Consider the following 13842-nt stretch of genomic DNA (forward strand, 5'->3'; position numbering starts at 1 on the left):
GGAGGCAGGGGCAGGCAGTGAGCACGGATGCTCGCAGGGCACCAAGATGCAGGCCCCACGCAGCAAGCAGCTGTACAGGGCCACACACACGAGGCTGGCAGGCAGCAGCTCCTCCCGGCACTGCTCTCACATCCCCTTGGGCAGGCAGAGAGCGAAAGGGCCGTGGCCGCAGCCACCTCGCGACCATCGGGTACGCGGCGACTGCGTCTATATAAGGGAAGAGGAGCGAGGGCCCGCAGGCTGCACAGCACACCCCGGCTTCCTGCTTGGTCCCCTTCAGCCCACAAAAGTTTTTGTGCTTTTTTTTTTTTTTTTTCCTCAGAGTGACAACAGCAAACAATAGCAGGAACACGATTTTGGTTAGCAGAGCGAGGAGAGCGGGCGGCCCTGGGGAGAGGCGCGCGCAGGCGTGGTGTGCCCACGAGCTCAGGGACACTGCAGCACAACGCGCGCTGCTGCCGGCTCCCCAGGTACGAAGTGTCATCGCCCCCAGCTCAGTTTTATTGTCTGAAGTGCATCAATTCAGCTCGCTGATTACCTCTCCTCAGGAGAGATGCTAACTGGTCCTGTTTGGGAAGGATCCTGCCCGCTAGGACAGCTCCGTGCGGGCGCAGGGGGAGCTGCTGGAGGACGCGCCAACAACCAGCAGGAAGCCGCTGGTTCCGAATCCTCGGACTGAAACCTGCTCGGATCCTGCAGAAATGGAGAAGCCACAAACACGGTGGCAGCACAGGCATGAGGGGTCCCTCCTGGTTTCTGTGTAGGGACACAAACTGACCGCAGAGCCCCTCTGCAAATCCCAAAGCCGCCGTGCCCCAGCGAGTGTCCACGCGGTGCCGTCGGTACAGCCCGGAGCAGTCAGCACATGGGCTATGTCCCTCTGGGCTCAGCCCGAGCTGGAGAAGCTCCATGGTGAAGGGTGCTCGGCGAGGTGTGGGGCAGAGCCATGCGGGGAGAGGCCCCCCAGTACCCCCAGTCACCCCCTGGGCTCTGCTCCCCACACCAGCGAGCTGCTGGATGCGGGACCCGATTCGCCTCCTCTGTGGCTTCCACACCAACAGCCCCAAAGGCCTTTGGAGAGGAGGGAAAGGAGCAGCCAGGTCTTACAAAGCCTGCCCACCTCACCAGCCCGTTCCCCCGTGCAGCCCGGACACACAGCTCCTGCCCGTGGCCCTTCCCTGCCCGCCCAGGTCCGCGTGCCCCCAGGATCCCATCACTCACCGACCGCCCCCAGCCGCGCCAGCCCGGCTGGGGAAAGGAGCTTGGTTGGCTCAGAGCTGCTGAGCAGCAGGAGCCGGGGCTGGGAAGGACCTTCCTGGAGATCCTCAAGGAGGCTGCGACCACGGGAGGGGCTGAAACAGGGCCCCACCGCCCCCCAGAGCCCAGTTACTGCAGGGCTGCTGGCACGGCACGTGGTGCAGCGACGCTCCCCCAGCTCTCCGTGGGCACAGAGTGCAGCAGCCTCACCCGGCAAGAAGGCCACCAAACAACGCGCTGCTTGGTGCTGGAAACACCAGTAAATCCCAGGATTTCCATTAACTCCCAGCAGTGTCGCCATCTGGAAGCTCTGCAAATCCCCAGCCCTGCCCTGCAGCCCTGACCCCCGGAGCTCACCCTACAGGGCCGCCCCGTGCAGGTCTCGCTGCGTCCCCGACCAACAGCGGGGAGCTCACCGGGCACCAGCACCCCGATACAACCACACATCCTTCATCCCGACACCCCGCAGCGCTCCCTGGCAGCTCGGCAGCACTGCACAGCTCCTCCACCTGCCTCCAGCATCACTGCACCTCACTCGGTTCCACCTTCGTGGAGAGGCCACAAAGGGCACGACAGCGGCCACCCAAAGCCCCCTGCCCCTGCCTCAGCCATGGACTGAAGCGTGCGTGGGCTCAGGTGGAAAATGTGGTGTCAGACAGAGTGCAACCAGGAGAAAATGGACCTCTGAAACACAAACACGACGTCACCTGGCACGGGTGTGCTTTCCAAGGGCAACGAGCTACTCGAGAACCTCGGCGGTGCCGTTCCATGGGTACGGGTGCAGGAACAGAGCACAGACAGCTCCGTGGGGCGGACTGCCTGCTGCCAGGACAAACCTTTAATCCCCAGCACAGCCGTGTAACAGGCTTCAAGCTGGCTGAAGCGAGTAGTGACCGGGCTGCTGGACGGCCCCTTCCTCCCAGGGCCGTACCTCAGGGCCGGGTCACCCCCACCTCTCCTCGTGCAGACACCTAACACCGCACCTAGAGCAGCTCCAGGCGTTGGAGGTACCCGAGACAGCTCCCTGCTCCCACCCTGCCCCTCCCCAGTGCCACCAGTCCCATTTTCTCCTTATAACCTCTCTCACCTCCTGCAGCACAGGGCCAGCTCCCCGTGCGCCTCCCGGACCCCGGGGACCTCCAGCCCCTGCCTCAAAGCTCTGAGGACACCCCTGTTTGAAGGGAGTGCGTCAGGCCCCGCACCCCCCCTGCAGCAGGACGGCCCTGGGTTCTGCAATCACCCCTCGGAGCCCAGGATGCGGCTCCTTCCCGTGGCAGAAGTAGGGCAAAAGCTGTGGCAATTGCACGGAGAGGCGGGGTTGGTTTGCTTGTTTTTTTTGTTTGTTTTTTAAAAAACTGCACAGGGGCGTTGTCCTCGAGCAGCTCCCAGTGCTGCTGTTGGAGCACGGCCGCAGGCAGCCCCTCAGCCCCCAAACCGAGCTCCCCTCCGCAGGCAGGGCACCAGGACACCATCCTGCTGGGACGAGAGCAGCGTGCTGGTAGAGCTTTGTGCCCAGGATTTTCACTTCTCACCCTCTGCCGTGTGCGGATCCACAAGGAGCCACCACCACGAGCCACGGACGAGGGCGGCAGCTCCCAGGGTCACAGCACAGAGGCTGCAGGAGCACCGCTGGTCCCGCTCCCACCGCAGCCTGCCGTGCCGTGGCTGCTCCTCTCCTGCTGCCTCCCGGGCCGTGGCCACAGATTTCCTTCTCCAGCAGCTGACTCGGAGGCACCGCAGCCCCTGCGCTGCGCTGGGCTCGTGGCTGCCCTGTGGCTGCGTTCCCATCCCCATCGGAGCAGCACTCGTGGTGCTGTCGTCCAGCCCAACGTCCCACGACAGCACCCGACGACAGCGCGCTCCTTCCCCTTGGCCTGACGCCACCGAGACGCTTCGCATCCAGGAGACGGGGCCAAGATGTGCCCACGGATGCTTTTCAAGAGCCTTTAAGAACATGCAGCTACTTTTTCACGGGCAAAACCTTCTGCGAAAAGGCCGAGTCCATGAAGAAGGAGAGGTTCTGACCTCGTTTTGGGGAGGTGTGCTCAGCTTTCCCGCTGAATGACCTTACCGTCGTGCCCCTCACCGCACCTGCGAGTAAGGCGATAGCTGCACGCCTCTGGGGTTTCACAACACTCCGTCCACCCCTGCCAAAAATTCGGTTCTCTGGGGTTTATTTCATTTGTTCTCCCAGCGGCCTGGCGCAGCCTCAGGTCCCGGAGGCATCGTGGCCCCGGCCAGCCCTTCCCTGTGCCAGCAAACCCAGCAGCACCAACACCAGTGGCACCGACACCCAGCGCCACAACCAACATCTCCAAGACACCGCCTGACACAGCCCGGCCACCCCACGGCCTCAAACCCAGCTCCTTCCCCCCTCAGAGGCTCAAACTGAGTGAGTCCCTGGATCGACGAGGTGGGACAGGGGGCAGGAGAGGGGCTGGCACCGTCCTTGCCAACGCCACCACCACGGGGACACGGGGCTGGCCCTGGCCACAAGGCGCGGAGGTGATGGGAGGCAGCGGGCACGGCCACGGAGCACGGCACCACGACCAACCTGCCCGTGGCTGCAGCCCCACGCAGAGGGGCTCTCGGAGCTCACACCTTGCCCTTCTCCTGCTCCAGGCTGCCCCCAGCCATCACATCAAACGGGGAGGCTGCCGGTGGTGACGGTGCCAGGACCAGCCACAGGCGAACCCTCCGAAGGGAATGCCCCAAGCAGGAATCCCGGCCGTCCCCTGGGACAGCTCATTCTGGAGAGACACGAGTCTAAAAGTGGGACAAACCTTGAGAAGGTGCATCAGTTTTTAAAAACATCCAACGTGATCACCCCGACATCCTCCACGCTGAGGAATTTCCCTGAGAAGCAGCGTTTCTGAGGCAGTTCTACAAAGTGAGAGTTGCTGAGAAAACTTGAGGTCAGTAGGGAAGAGCCAACATCCCCATCCTCTGCTTCCTTAACTGCCCAAGCGGCCTCCACTGCCAGCACTCAGAGGGAAAACAGAACGGAGCTGGGAAGGTTACAGCAGGAAGGAGACAGATAACTGCGCGAAGCAAGCGAGGAAGCCTCCAAACAGCCCAAAACCAGTCCAAACGGAGGAAAATAAAGAGCAAAACCAGAGCACGGTCAAGGCAGCTGAGGGAAACTCGGAGAGCCTGAAGCCAAGGCAGAACAAGCAGCGCGATTCAGCAGCAGGAATTCCCCCGCCAGCAGCTGCAGGAGCTGCAGCTCACGGCCCCGCGCACGCTGCTGGCAGCGCCGCTGCTCGCTGCCCTGCTCCACAGCCCGGGCACGCCGGCTGCTCCTGCCCAGCTCCACTTCACACAGAGCCTTCGAGGAAACGGCCAGGCAGGAGCGGATCCTCTTCCAGTCAGGGACAGCTCCCCACGCCGAGCTGCCAGGGAAAAGGGCGCTACAAGGGCCTGGAAAATGAGAAACGCAGGCGGTAACCAACACCCGACGGGAGCTACCCTAGAGCTGGGGAACGAAAAATCTCCCCTAAGGCCTCCGAGGTTTTTTGTTCCCCACTCACTTTAAATGCACTGCTGGGAACGGAGCCGCTCCTCTGATCCACAGCCACTGTGCAATTACCCTAACGAGCTGCCCGGACCAGCAGCGTCCGCACAGCGAGGGCACCAGCTCCCCGCTGCGACCTGGGGAGGCTGCAGGGCACCACCACCACCCGGCCCCTCACCTCAGTGACTCCCTGCGCCCCCACCTCCTCACCACATCTCCCAGTTCCCAGGTGTCCCACGCCCAGCAAGGGCCAAGGGCCCCCGGGGAGGCCCTGGGGTGACGGGGGGGAAGTTGGTGCTCAGCGCAGGGGCACGAGGCGCAGAGCGGCTCCATGAATCTCTTCTGGCAACTCCCTCGTCCCAACTGGCGGGGAATGCTAACGACAGGCCTGCCCCAGCTCATTAGGGAGGCCATAATTAACGTTACTCCAGGACCTGCTGCAGTTGTCCTGACCGCCCAGCTCCCCCCGTGTGGTTCCGTGTAACCAGCTGCCCGCAGCCCTTCAGCCCCCGGCTCCTGCTGCCCGCGCCACGGGGACCCCTGGCCCTCGGCTCAGAGACGGCTGCTGCTGGTACACATCAGCTGGGGCTGCTCCTGCCCCTCTGACGGAGCCGTGTGGGATCACTCCTCGCCTTCTAGGGGAAAAAAAAAAGCACTGCCATGCCCCCGGGCAGCAGCAGACGCCACCAACTCCCGGTTATCGCAGCCCGTGCCGTGCGCTCATCTGGGCTTTAAGCACACCGCCGGCCGCGCTGCAGCGAGGCTGAGATTTGCTTATCCACTCTAACATCTCAAACAGAGCCAAAAAACAGGAGCCATCGCGCTAGGGCTGGGTGCCCAGGTTTGATCTCTGACAGGGGTACGTGCACACACGGGATCTGTTTTAGCTGGCGCTGCCCGCACGGGAGCTTCCCGAGCTGCCTCTGCCGACGGGCGCTGACCCACGCGGTGAAGCTGCACCCGCACCTGAAGTGACACTGTCCTCACATCCAAGCCACTGCTGGCCCATCGGAGTCACCCCTGCAGATAATTGGCAATAAACTGACAATAAATCAGCACTTTTTTTTTTGCCAGGGGGCTCATTCTGCTCGTTAGGAAGCGAACTGGAGCAGCCTATCTCTGGGACGCCGCACGGCACCGCGCACGCTGCCTGCCCTCCTTCCTAAATAGGTCTGCTCAGTGCACATTCATCTCACCCAGGAGCTTATCTCTCCCCGTTTCTAATCACCTGGCTTTTCGCGGTGAGCCCTGCCACGCCAGCTGACGAAGCCCAGCGGCACGGAGGAGCCCTCTCACTCGCAGCCACCCGCGCATGCCGAGCGCCGCACGAAGCCGGGAGCGCCGCGCTGCTCTCACTGCTAAATAAAAGCGGTGACGCAGCCCCTCGCCGATACCCCTGCTGCCACCACAGCCGCTCCTCCAGAAGGAGCTGAAGCGAGCAATTGTCCTCCGGCCGCGTCCTATTCAGCGCCGAACAGAGATGCTGTGTCCCAGGCCAGCGCCCGGCCGCGTCCCGCTGCCCGCAGCTGCGCCCGCCCCGGCTCCAGCTCCTGGTGGGGGGGGAGTCGTGGGGGTGGGGGGCTGCAGGGGGCAGCCCCCGCAGTGGGGAAGGGCTGGATGGGGGGAGGACCACACCGGGACCCACTGTGGTCCTGCTGCACGCTGCCATGCGGGCACCTGGCCCTGGCACAGGGCCTCTGCGCACCCAGCGCGCCCAAACCCCCCGGCTGGGGCTTGAACGGGATTTAGCACAGACCTCCCAGGTGTCGATCCACAGGCACAGCTCTGCTCGCACATCACTGGTGCCTGGCTGCAAAGTCCCTAAATGCTGGGCAAGGTCCCTAAAACGGCATCGGAGGCCGTCGCCTGCTCCAGAAGAGCGAGGGACGGGCGCACCGAGCACCAGGGCGGCTGCGTCGCAGGGCTCCCTCGGGACGCCCCATGCCAGGAGAACCCAGAGGCTGCCCAAATCAACCCCAGAGGCTGCCCAAGTCGTGCCGGGCGTGGGGGCAGCAGCGCAGCATCGCCTCCCTCGGCGCTGCAGGGGCCGTGACTCAGCCGGAGCGAAGGCGCGCTTATCTGGGCCATCAGCGCGGTTCGGGGAGGAAGGTGACGTAGCGCCGAGGCAGTCAGCCTGCCTCGTTTCTGCTCCACTTCCTACGGCTACCCACAACACAAATGCGTCTAGCAGAGAGCTTCAATTCTTCCTCCCCCCAAAAAAACACCCTGCCGCACCACTTCGATCAAAAAGCAGTCAGAAAAAAAAAACAACAACAAGACTCCCAGGCACGGCTATCCAAATCGCAGCTGCCAAACGCACGGGCTGCTCCTGCTCACTGACACGTGGCTGCTTCTGAGCCACGCCATAAACAAAGAGGGGACTGGAATCGGCACAAGGGAAGGGCCCCTGCTCCTCGGGGTGGCTGGCGCTCACAGGGAGCGCCCCGGCACCCCGGGCACCTCGGCTCCTCCTGCTGCCAAGCCGGCAGGGATGTGCGTGCTCATGGACACGCTCCTGGAGCAGGACGATCCCTGCCCCGTGGCACTCCCGGTACCTGCCACGATGGCACGGGGGCATCCAGCACATCACAGCCTCGGGGTGAAGCAGCCCGGCCCGTGAGGCTTCGTGCTGCGATCACAGTGGATGAGGATGGAAGGGGACCCGGCCGTGCCCGCAGGACCACAGCACCGGGGGCTCCTCCGTGCTGTCTCCGTCCCAGTGAGGCACCGGTGGAGCCGCTGGGCAAAGGGCAGGGCACGGCCCTGCTGCGGCCGAGCCTTCCCCGTGTTTGTTTGCTTTCAGCATCCACAGGACCGCAGCTGCTCCTCGGATCTGGCACTGCAGCGCCAGGAACCGGGAAATAAAACCGGCTGGGAACAAAGCCCTCGGGTTCCTGCCTGAGCTGAGGAAAACGCAGGCTGAAGCGAGAGAAATTTTCAAGAATTTGCAAAATTCTCACTGGCAGCGAGCAAAATATTACTAACGGTGGAAGAATTCGGTTACAGCATACGTTTCCAAAGGGTGCTTCCTCCTCACGGTCACCCCCTCTGCCCGAACCGTGACACACGGGGCGCAGCCCGGCCCCAAGGGAGGCTCCTGGTGAGCAGGGCTGGGCAGGACCCAGGGCTGGGGCTGTCACAGGAGGCTCTGCACGGGGCTGGGGCTGTCACACTCACGGCTGTCGGGCACAGGAGTCCCTGCAGGGCCCGACCTGCCCCCCCCGGGGTGACACACGGTGCCCACGGGGGAGGAGGGCCGCCCACAGCGGGGCTGAGTTTTCCATCCCGCCCCCAGTGACGCCGTGGGGTTCCCAGCTGCAGAGGTGAGCGGGTGGAAAGTTTTACCCCAGATGCTTCTTGCGCTGTAGGAGGCGGTTTCGGAGCATCACCCCCCCGGCAGCACCCCGGGGCTGTGCCTGGAGCCCCCCCAGGCTGCAGCACGCAGCCCCCCCAGGCTGCCCGACCGCAGGACTTCTCCCCTCTGACCCACGGGAGCAGATTCACAGGACGCAGCCCAGGATGGGCCAGGTTGGTGGGGACCTCAAGGCCCCCCTGGTTCTGACCCCTCACCATGGGCACGACCCCTCCTCCAGCCCCTGCTGCCCCCGGCCCGGCCTTGAGACCCCCGGGGATGGGGCAGCCCCAGCTCACCGTGTCCCATCACCGCAGGCCCTGATAAAGACCCCTCCCCAGCTGTACCTGACAGTGCAGGGGGCGTCCCGAGGGCAGGCAGAGGGCCCCGTGTCCCCCCCTCGCCCCACTGCCACCGGCACCTCCGGGAAGGGGCAGAGAGGCTGGTGCCAGAGAGCTGCTGCTGGCCGAGGGCTGCCTTGAACCCACAGTGGGCAGGGGGCACAGGGGCTGCCAGGTGCCCCCGCGCTGACCCACAGCACCTGGGGGTCTCCTCCAGGACGAGGCCACCCAAAAAAAACCACGATGAGCCCCACACGCAGGATGGAGGTGTCGCGGTTCCCGGTACGGCTGGATGTCCCTGCACAGGGCAGGGTCACCATGGGAGATGCCCCCGCTCCCGGCAGCGGCAGCACAGCCCCGCAGGCAGTGTGTGCACAGATCACGTCCTCTCCTCCTGTGTTCCTGCCCCCAAATGTCTGTGTGGGGAGCAGAGCTCGCTGCCAGCACCCACGGGCTGGGCTCCCCGGTGCCCGCCCGGCACAGCGGGACGCGGTGGGACACCTTCAGCCTGCACCAGCTGCGTGTCCTCCTCCGGAGCGCCTTGTGAAGGAGAACGCCAGGGAACATTTTGGGAGCAGGCAGGAGTCACGGCGAGCCCAGAGCCCTCGGAGCAGGCTGCAGAACCAGAGAGAAAACCATTGGGACGGCCGGGAGGAGCGCGTGTCCTCCAGCAGCTCCGCGCGCAGCCGGGCCTCCACACCGAGAGTTTTTTCCGCTCTGCTGCCAAGTCCTAGAGCAGGATCCTGCCTTCCTGCTGCAACAGCTGAAGGGCTCGGCACAAACAAAGCACAGAGCAGCCCGGAGAGAAGCGCTGCACACGGAGGGCACGAGGGCAGGAGGCTCGGAAGGGCAGCTGCAAATTTGGACACGGGCAGAGCCAGCAGCGCGCTCACCAGGGCTCGTTCTGAGCGGCGTTTCCTAAAATCCCCGATTTTATTGTTGTTTTCCAGCTCCCCACAGGGAAGGGGCCGTGGTTTGCTCAGCGCTCCGTACAGAAATCCCAAAGAAACCCCAAAGAGAGCCCTCGGCACGCCCTGAGGCCGCGCTGCTCTGCACAGATCCGGCCCCGCGCAGCCCACAGGGGACGGAGCGAAACCTCCCGGCCCCGGGGGCAGCAGGCGGGCAGGAGGCCCGGCCCCACAGCGGCCCCACAGCGCGGCCGTTCCTCCCCGTCCGTGGGGCTGCGAGGGCCCGGGGGGCTGAGAACAGCCCGAGAGAAAGGCGAGCTGTGGTGGCAGCACGGGAACAGCCCCTGGATGAGCGGGGCCCTTCCCTCTGCTGGCTCCATGCACAGCCCCCGCAGGATGCGGCCCCTCGGCCGAGCACACGAAGCCAGCAGGAGCTGGGGGGCGATCCCAGGGCTCGGTGGGATCCCACAGCCCGGGGTGATCCCACAGCCTGGTGTGATCCCACAGCCCGGGGTGATCCCACAGCTCGGTGTCACAGCCTGGAGGGGAAGGGGGAAGGCAGCCGGACCCTCACCCAGTGCGCACCCGGAGGCTCCCACACGGCCCTTCCCCATCAGCCGGCGCATTTCTCATCTCAGTTACCAACCCTTGTCTCCTGTCAGAGTTAACGACCCTTTTTCTCTATCCCCAGCAGGACAGCCCCAGCCCCAGGCAGGCCACCACGACCCCGCACGGTGCGTGCCGGGGGGGCCAGGCCCTTGGCAGCCCCGAGATGCCAACCGTGACCCGGGGGCTGCAGCGGGCTCCCCCGCCAGCCCCGCTTCCTGCCTCTCCCCGGCCCTCGCGGCGCCTCCGCTCGCTTTCGGTTTTGCTCCCAGGAAGGCACAACGAGAGAACGAGCTGTGCCTGGGGACAGCACGGAGCCACCGGGGTCCCCTTCACTGCCACCGACCTGCCCCATCTGCCCACGAACCCCATCGGTGCTCGGGGGTCTCGCAGGCAGAGCCGAGCCCCTTCCCCAGCTGCTTGAGGGTCTCCCCGCACCGCAGCAGGACCCCCGAGCCCCCCCGGAGGTGCTGGCAGCAGGCAGCTGGGGCAGCAGGGAGGGGACTGCACAGCCCTGCCGGGTCCGCCCCGACCTGCAGGGCAATTAGTCACTGGGGGGGGCTCCCTCCTGGGAGGTGGCGCAGGAAATCGGCACGGGAACACCAAATATTGCTGCCACGGCCCCCAGGATCAGATCGGGGGCACAAAGGTACCGGCCAGATACCTGCCAGGCTGCGCTTCCGTGGCACTCACAGCCCCGGGCTCCTCACTAGGGGCTCCTCAGGTCACTCCAAGGCACCCCCTGCTCCAAAGCACCCCGATGCTGTGAGGGAGGGCAGCTGGGCCTGCAGCCGGGATGGAGAGCTGCCTGCCCTGCTGTCACTGCTGGTGCTGGCGTTTGCAAGGTGCCACCGGTGCCGTCCCCATCTCCTGGCCAAGGTGGCCTCCAGCACAGCCCCAGGGGCACAGCGCCCGGGCTGTGTGCTGGGAGCCCCTCGTTGTGCCCTGTGCTCTCCCCTCCTCACCACACAGCTCTGTAAGCAGCTGTCCATCTGTCCATCCGTCCGTCCGTCCGTCCTGACAGCCAATTCTCTGGCTTAGGGCTGCACCAGGAGGGAAAACGCAGCCCGGCCTCGTGTAGCACAGCACAGCCCGGCCACCAAGCCACCCGCAGGGACAGTGCCCAAAGACCCCAGGCCCCGTGGGGACGCGGAGCCCTGAGCACCTCCAGCCCCGCTGCAGCAGCGGCCCCACTGAGCGGTGAGGTGAGGAGAATCGTTAGGAGGCTCGTTAATTGAGGCTCGTTAATTGCTGACAGGTAACGGGGCTGCCCACTGAGCACAGCGCCTGGCTGCACGTCCCCGGGCAGGTCCCGGACGGCACCACAAGGACCAGAGCTGATTTCTGCCTTCTGGAGCCCCGGTCCCTGAGGGCTGGCAGCGGGTGGCCGTGACACCGGCCCCTGCCACGGCACCGCCACCACCGACAGCTCCGGTACCGGCACCGGGCTGTGCAGGACGGAGCAGGAGGGGGAACTGGGGGGATCGAGGGAGGCACAGCACGGCCACACGGCGCTGCCACGGCACCACCAGCACCCGGGGCCGCGGACACGGGTCCAGCATCGCCCCCGTCCCTGCACCACGCACAGGGACAGGGACAGGGCCCGGTGCTCCCGGTACCGGGGGAGGAAGGCGGCCGAGCTCTGAGCCGGCCCCGCACCGGGAGCCCCGGGGCTGCTGCTCGGTGCCGGTGCCCGGAGCCAGGGTGGGGATGGGCCCCCCGGGCCCCCAGCCCCCCGCTGGGGCAGGACGGGCCCGGCCCGGTCCCCGCAGCCCCCGGGGGTGCGAGCGGGGCCTGGCAGAGCCCGGTGCCGGTACCGGGATGGGCGGGGGGCTGCGGGCGGGGGGGCTGCGGGCAGAGCCACGGCCCCGGCCCCGGCCCCGGCCCTGCCCCGGGGGTCTCCCGGTGCCCGCCCCCCCCCGGCCCCGCCCCGGGGAGCTCCGGGAGCCGCCCCCGGGCCCGGCCCCGGTACCGGCCGCGGGCCCGCCCCGCCGCCCCGCCACGTCGCCACCCCCCCCCGCTGCTCCCCCCGGTCCCCCTCATCCCCCCTCATCCCCCCCCGTTCCCCCTCATCCCCCCCGGTCCCTCCCGGTGCCCCCCGGTCCCGGCGCCGCCCGCGCCCCTCCCCCGCGGCGTTGGCTGCCAGCGGCGGCCCCGGCTCACCGCGCTTGTCCGCGTCGTAGCCCACGAGCACGAAGTAGTCGGCCAGGCGGGCCATGGCGGCGGGCAGGGCCGGGCCGGGCCGGGCCGGGCCGGGCCGGGGGAGGCGCCGCGCTCACAGCCCCGCTCCCGCCGCCGCCGCCGCCGCCCCGACCGCCGCCATCTTGGCGCCGCGCGCCGCCCGGCCCGGCCCCCGCACTGCGCCTGCGCCGCCGCTCCACGGGAGGGGGCGTGGCACCGGCACGCCGCGGGGAGAGGGGCGGGGCTTGGAGGGAAGGGGAGGGGCTTAGGGGGAGGGGGCGGGGCCCGGCGGGGCGCGAGGCGGGAGGGGGCGCGCACACAGCGGGGGGGGGGGGACCGGGAGGGGTTGGGGGGGGTCGGGGGGTGCCGGGGGTCCCCTGGGGTCGGGGTGTCCCCAGCCCCGGCATCGTGATCCCACAGCCCCACATCCCCTGTCCCCGTGTCCCCATGACCCCGTGACCCCATGTCCCTGTGACCCCATATCCCCCATGTCCCCATGTCCCCACATCCCTGTGTCTCCATATCCCTGTGACCCCATATCCCCGTGACCCCATGTCCCTGTGACCCCATATCCCCCATGTCCCCATAACCCCACATCCCCGTGTCTCCATATCCCTGTGACCCCTTAACCCTGTGTCCCCATGTCCCCATGTCCCCATATCCCCATGACCCCATATCCCATTAAACCCATATCCCTGTATCTCCCTGTCCCCACATCCCCATGTCCCCATATCCCCATATCCCATTATCCCTGTGTCCCTGTACCCCCATGTCCCCATATCCCCATATCCCTCTGTCCCCATATCCCCCTGTCTCCGTGTCCCCATAATGTACCCATATCCCCCTGTCCCCACATCCCCATATCCCCATATCCCCCTGTCCCCATGTCCCCGTGTCCCCATATCCCATTATCCCTGTGTCCCCACATCCCCATATCCCGCTGTCCCCATATCCCCATGTCCCCATAACCCCATATCCCTCTGTCCCCCTGTCCCCATATCCCCCTGTCCCCACATCCCCATATCCCCATATCCCCCTGTCCCCATGTCCCTGTGTCCCCATATCCCATTATCCCTGTGTCCCCACATCCCCATATCCCAACATCCCCATATCCCCCTGTCCCCATATCCCATTATCCCCCTGTCCCCATATCCCCCTGTCCTCCTGTCCCCATATCCCCATATCCCATTATCCCCGTGTCCCCATAACCCCATATCCCCATGTCCCCCTGTCCCCTGTCCCCACACCCACCCAGCAGCCGGCCATGCCGAGCTCCCTGCAGCACCCAAGGCTGAGCCGTGCGTGGGTGCAAGCGGCTCCCAGGGCACAGCGAGGGCTGGGGACACAGGGAGGGAGCGCGGCCGGGGGGTCGGGGCCGGGGGATTTGGGGCCGCTGGAGCGGGTCGCGGTCCTGCCCATGGGGCTGCAGTGACAGCAGTGGGGTCGATGTGGGGTGACAGCGATTCTCCCAAGTCCCCGTGCCCAGGGGGGCTGGGTCCTGCTGGGGGCTGGGGGCTGGGGGCTGGGTGACCGAGCACATCCATGGGGCAGCGCCGTCCGGGCTGGGTGACATCCTGCGGGTGTTCGTCACCGCTCCTCCTCTCCCAAGGGGGGGTGGGTGACACCCCCCGGCTGGGTGACATTCCCCTGGTGGGTGACAGCCCCCAGCCCCCAGCCCATGGG

The 13842-nt window shown here is 66.4% G+C and overlaps 1 protein-coding gene across 4 annotated transcripts in view; it reads right to left on the reverse strand.

Annotated features, from left to right (window-relative positions):
- The window catches only part of SBF1 (SET binding factor 1), a 63328-nt gene extending 51016 nt beyond the window's left edge, over nucleotides 1-12312 (reverse strand). For all 4 annotated transcript variants that reach the window (XM_084301084.1, XM_084301083.1, XM_084301082.1 and 1 more), the window contains exon 1: nucleotides 12142-12312. In XM_084301084.1, coding sequence (XP_084157210.1) covers nucleotides 12142-12196 — 55 coding nt within the window. In that variant the 5' untranslated portion in view covers nucleotides 12197-12312. The remainder of the gene's footprint in view (nucleotides 1-12141) is intronic.
- Between the last annotated feature and the right edge of the window lie 1530 nt (nucleotides 12313-13842).

The sequence above is a fragment of the Netta rufina genome (assembly GCF_964035555.1).
Source record: "Netta rufina genome assembly, chromosome: 1".
NCBI lineage: Eukaryota > Metazoa > Chordata > Aves > Anseriformes > Anatidae > Netta > Netta rufina.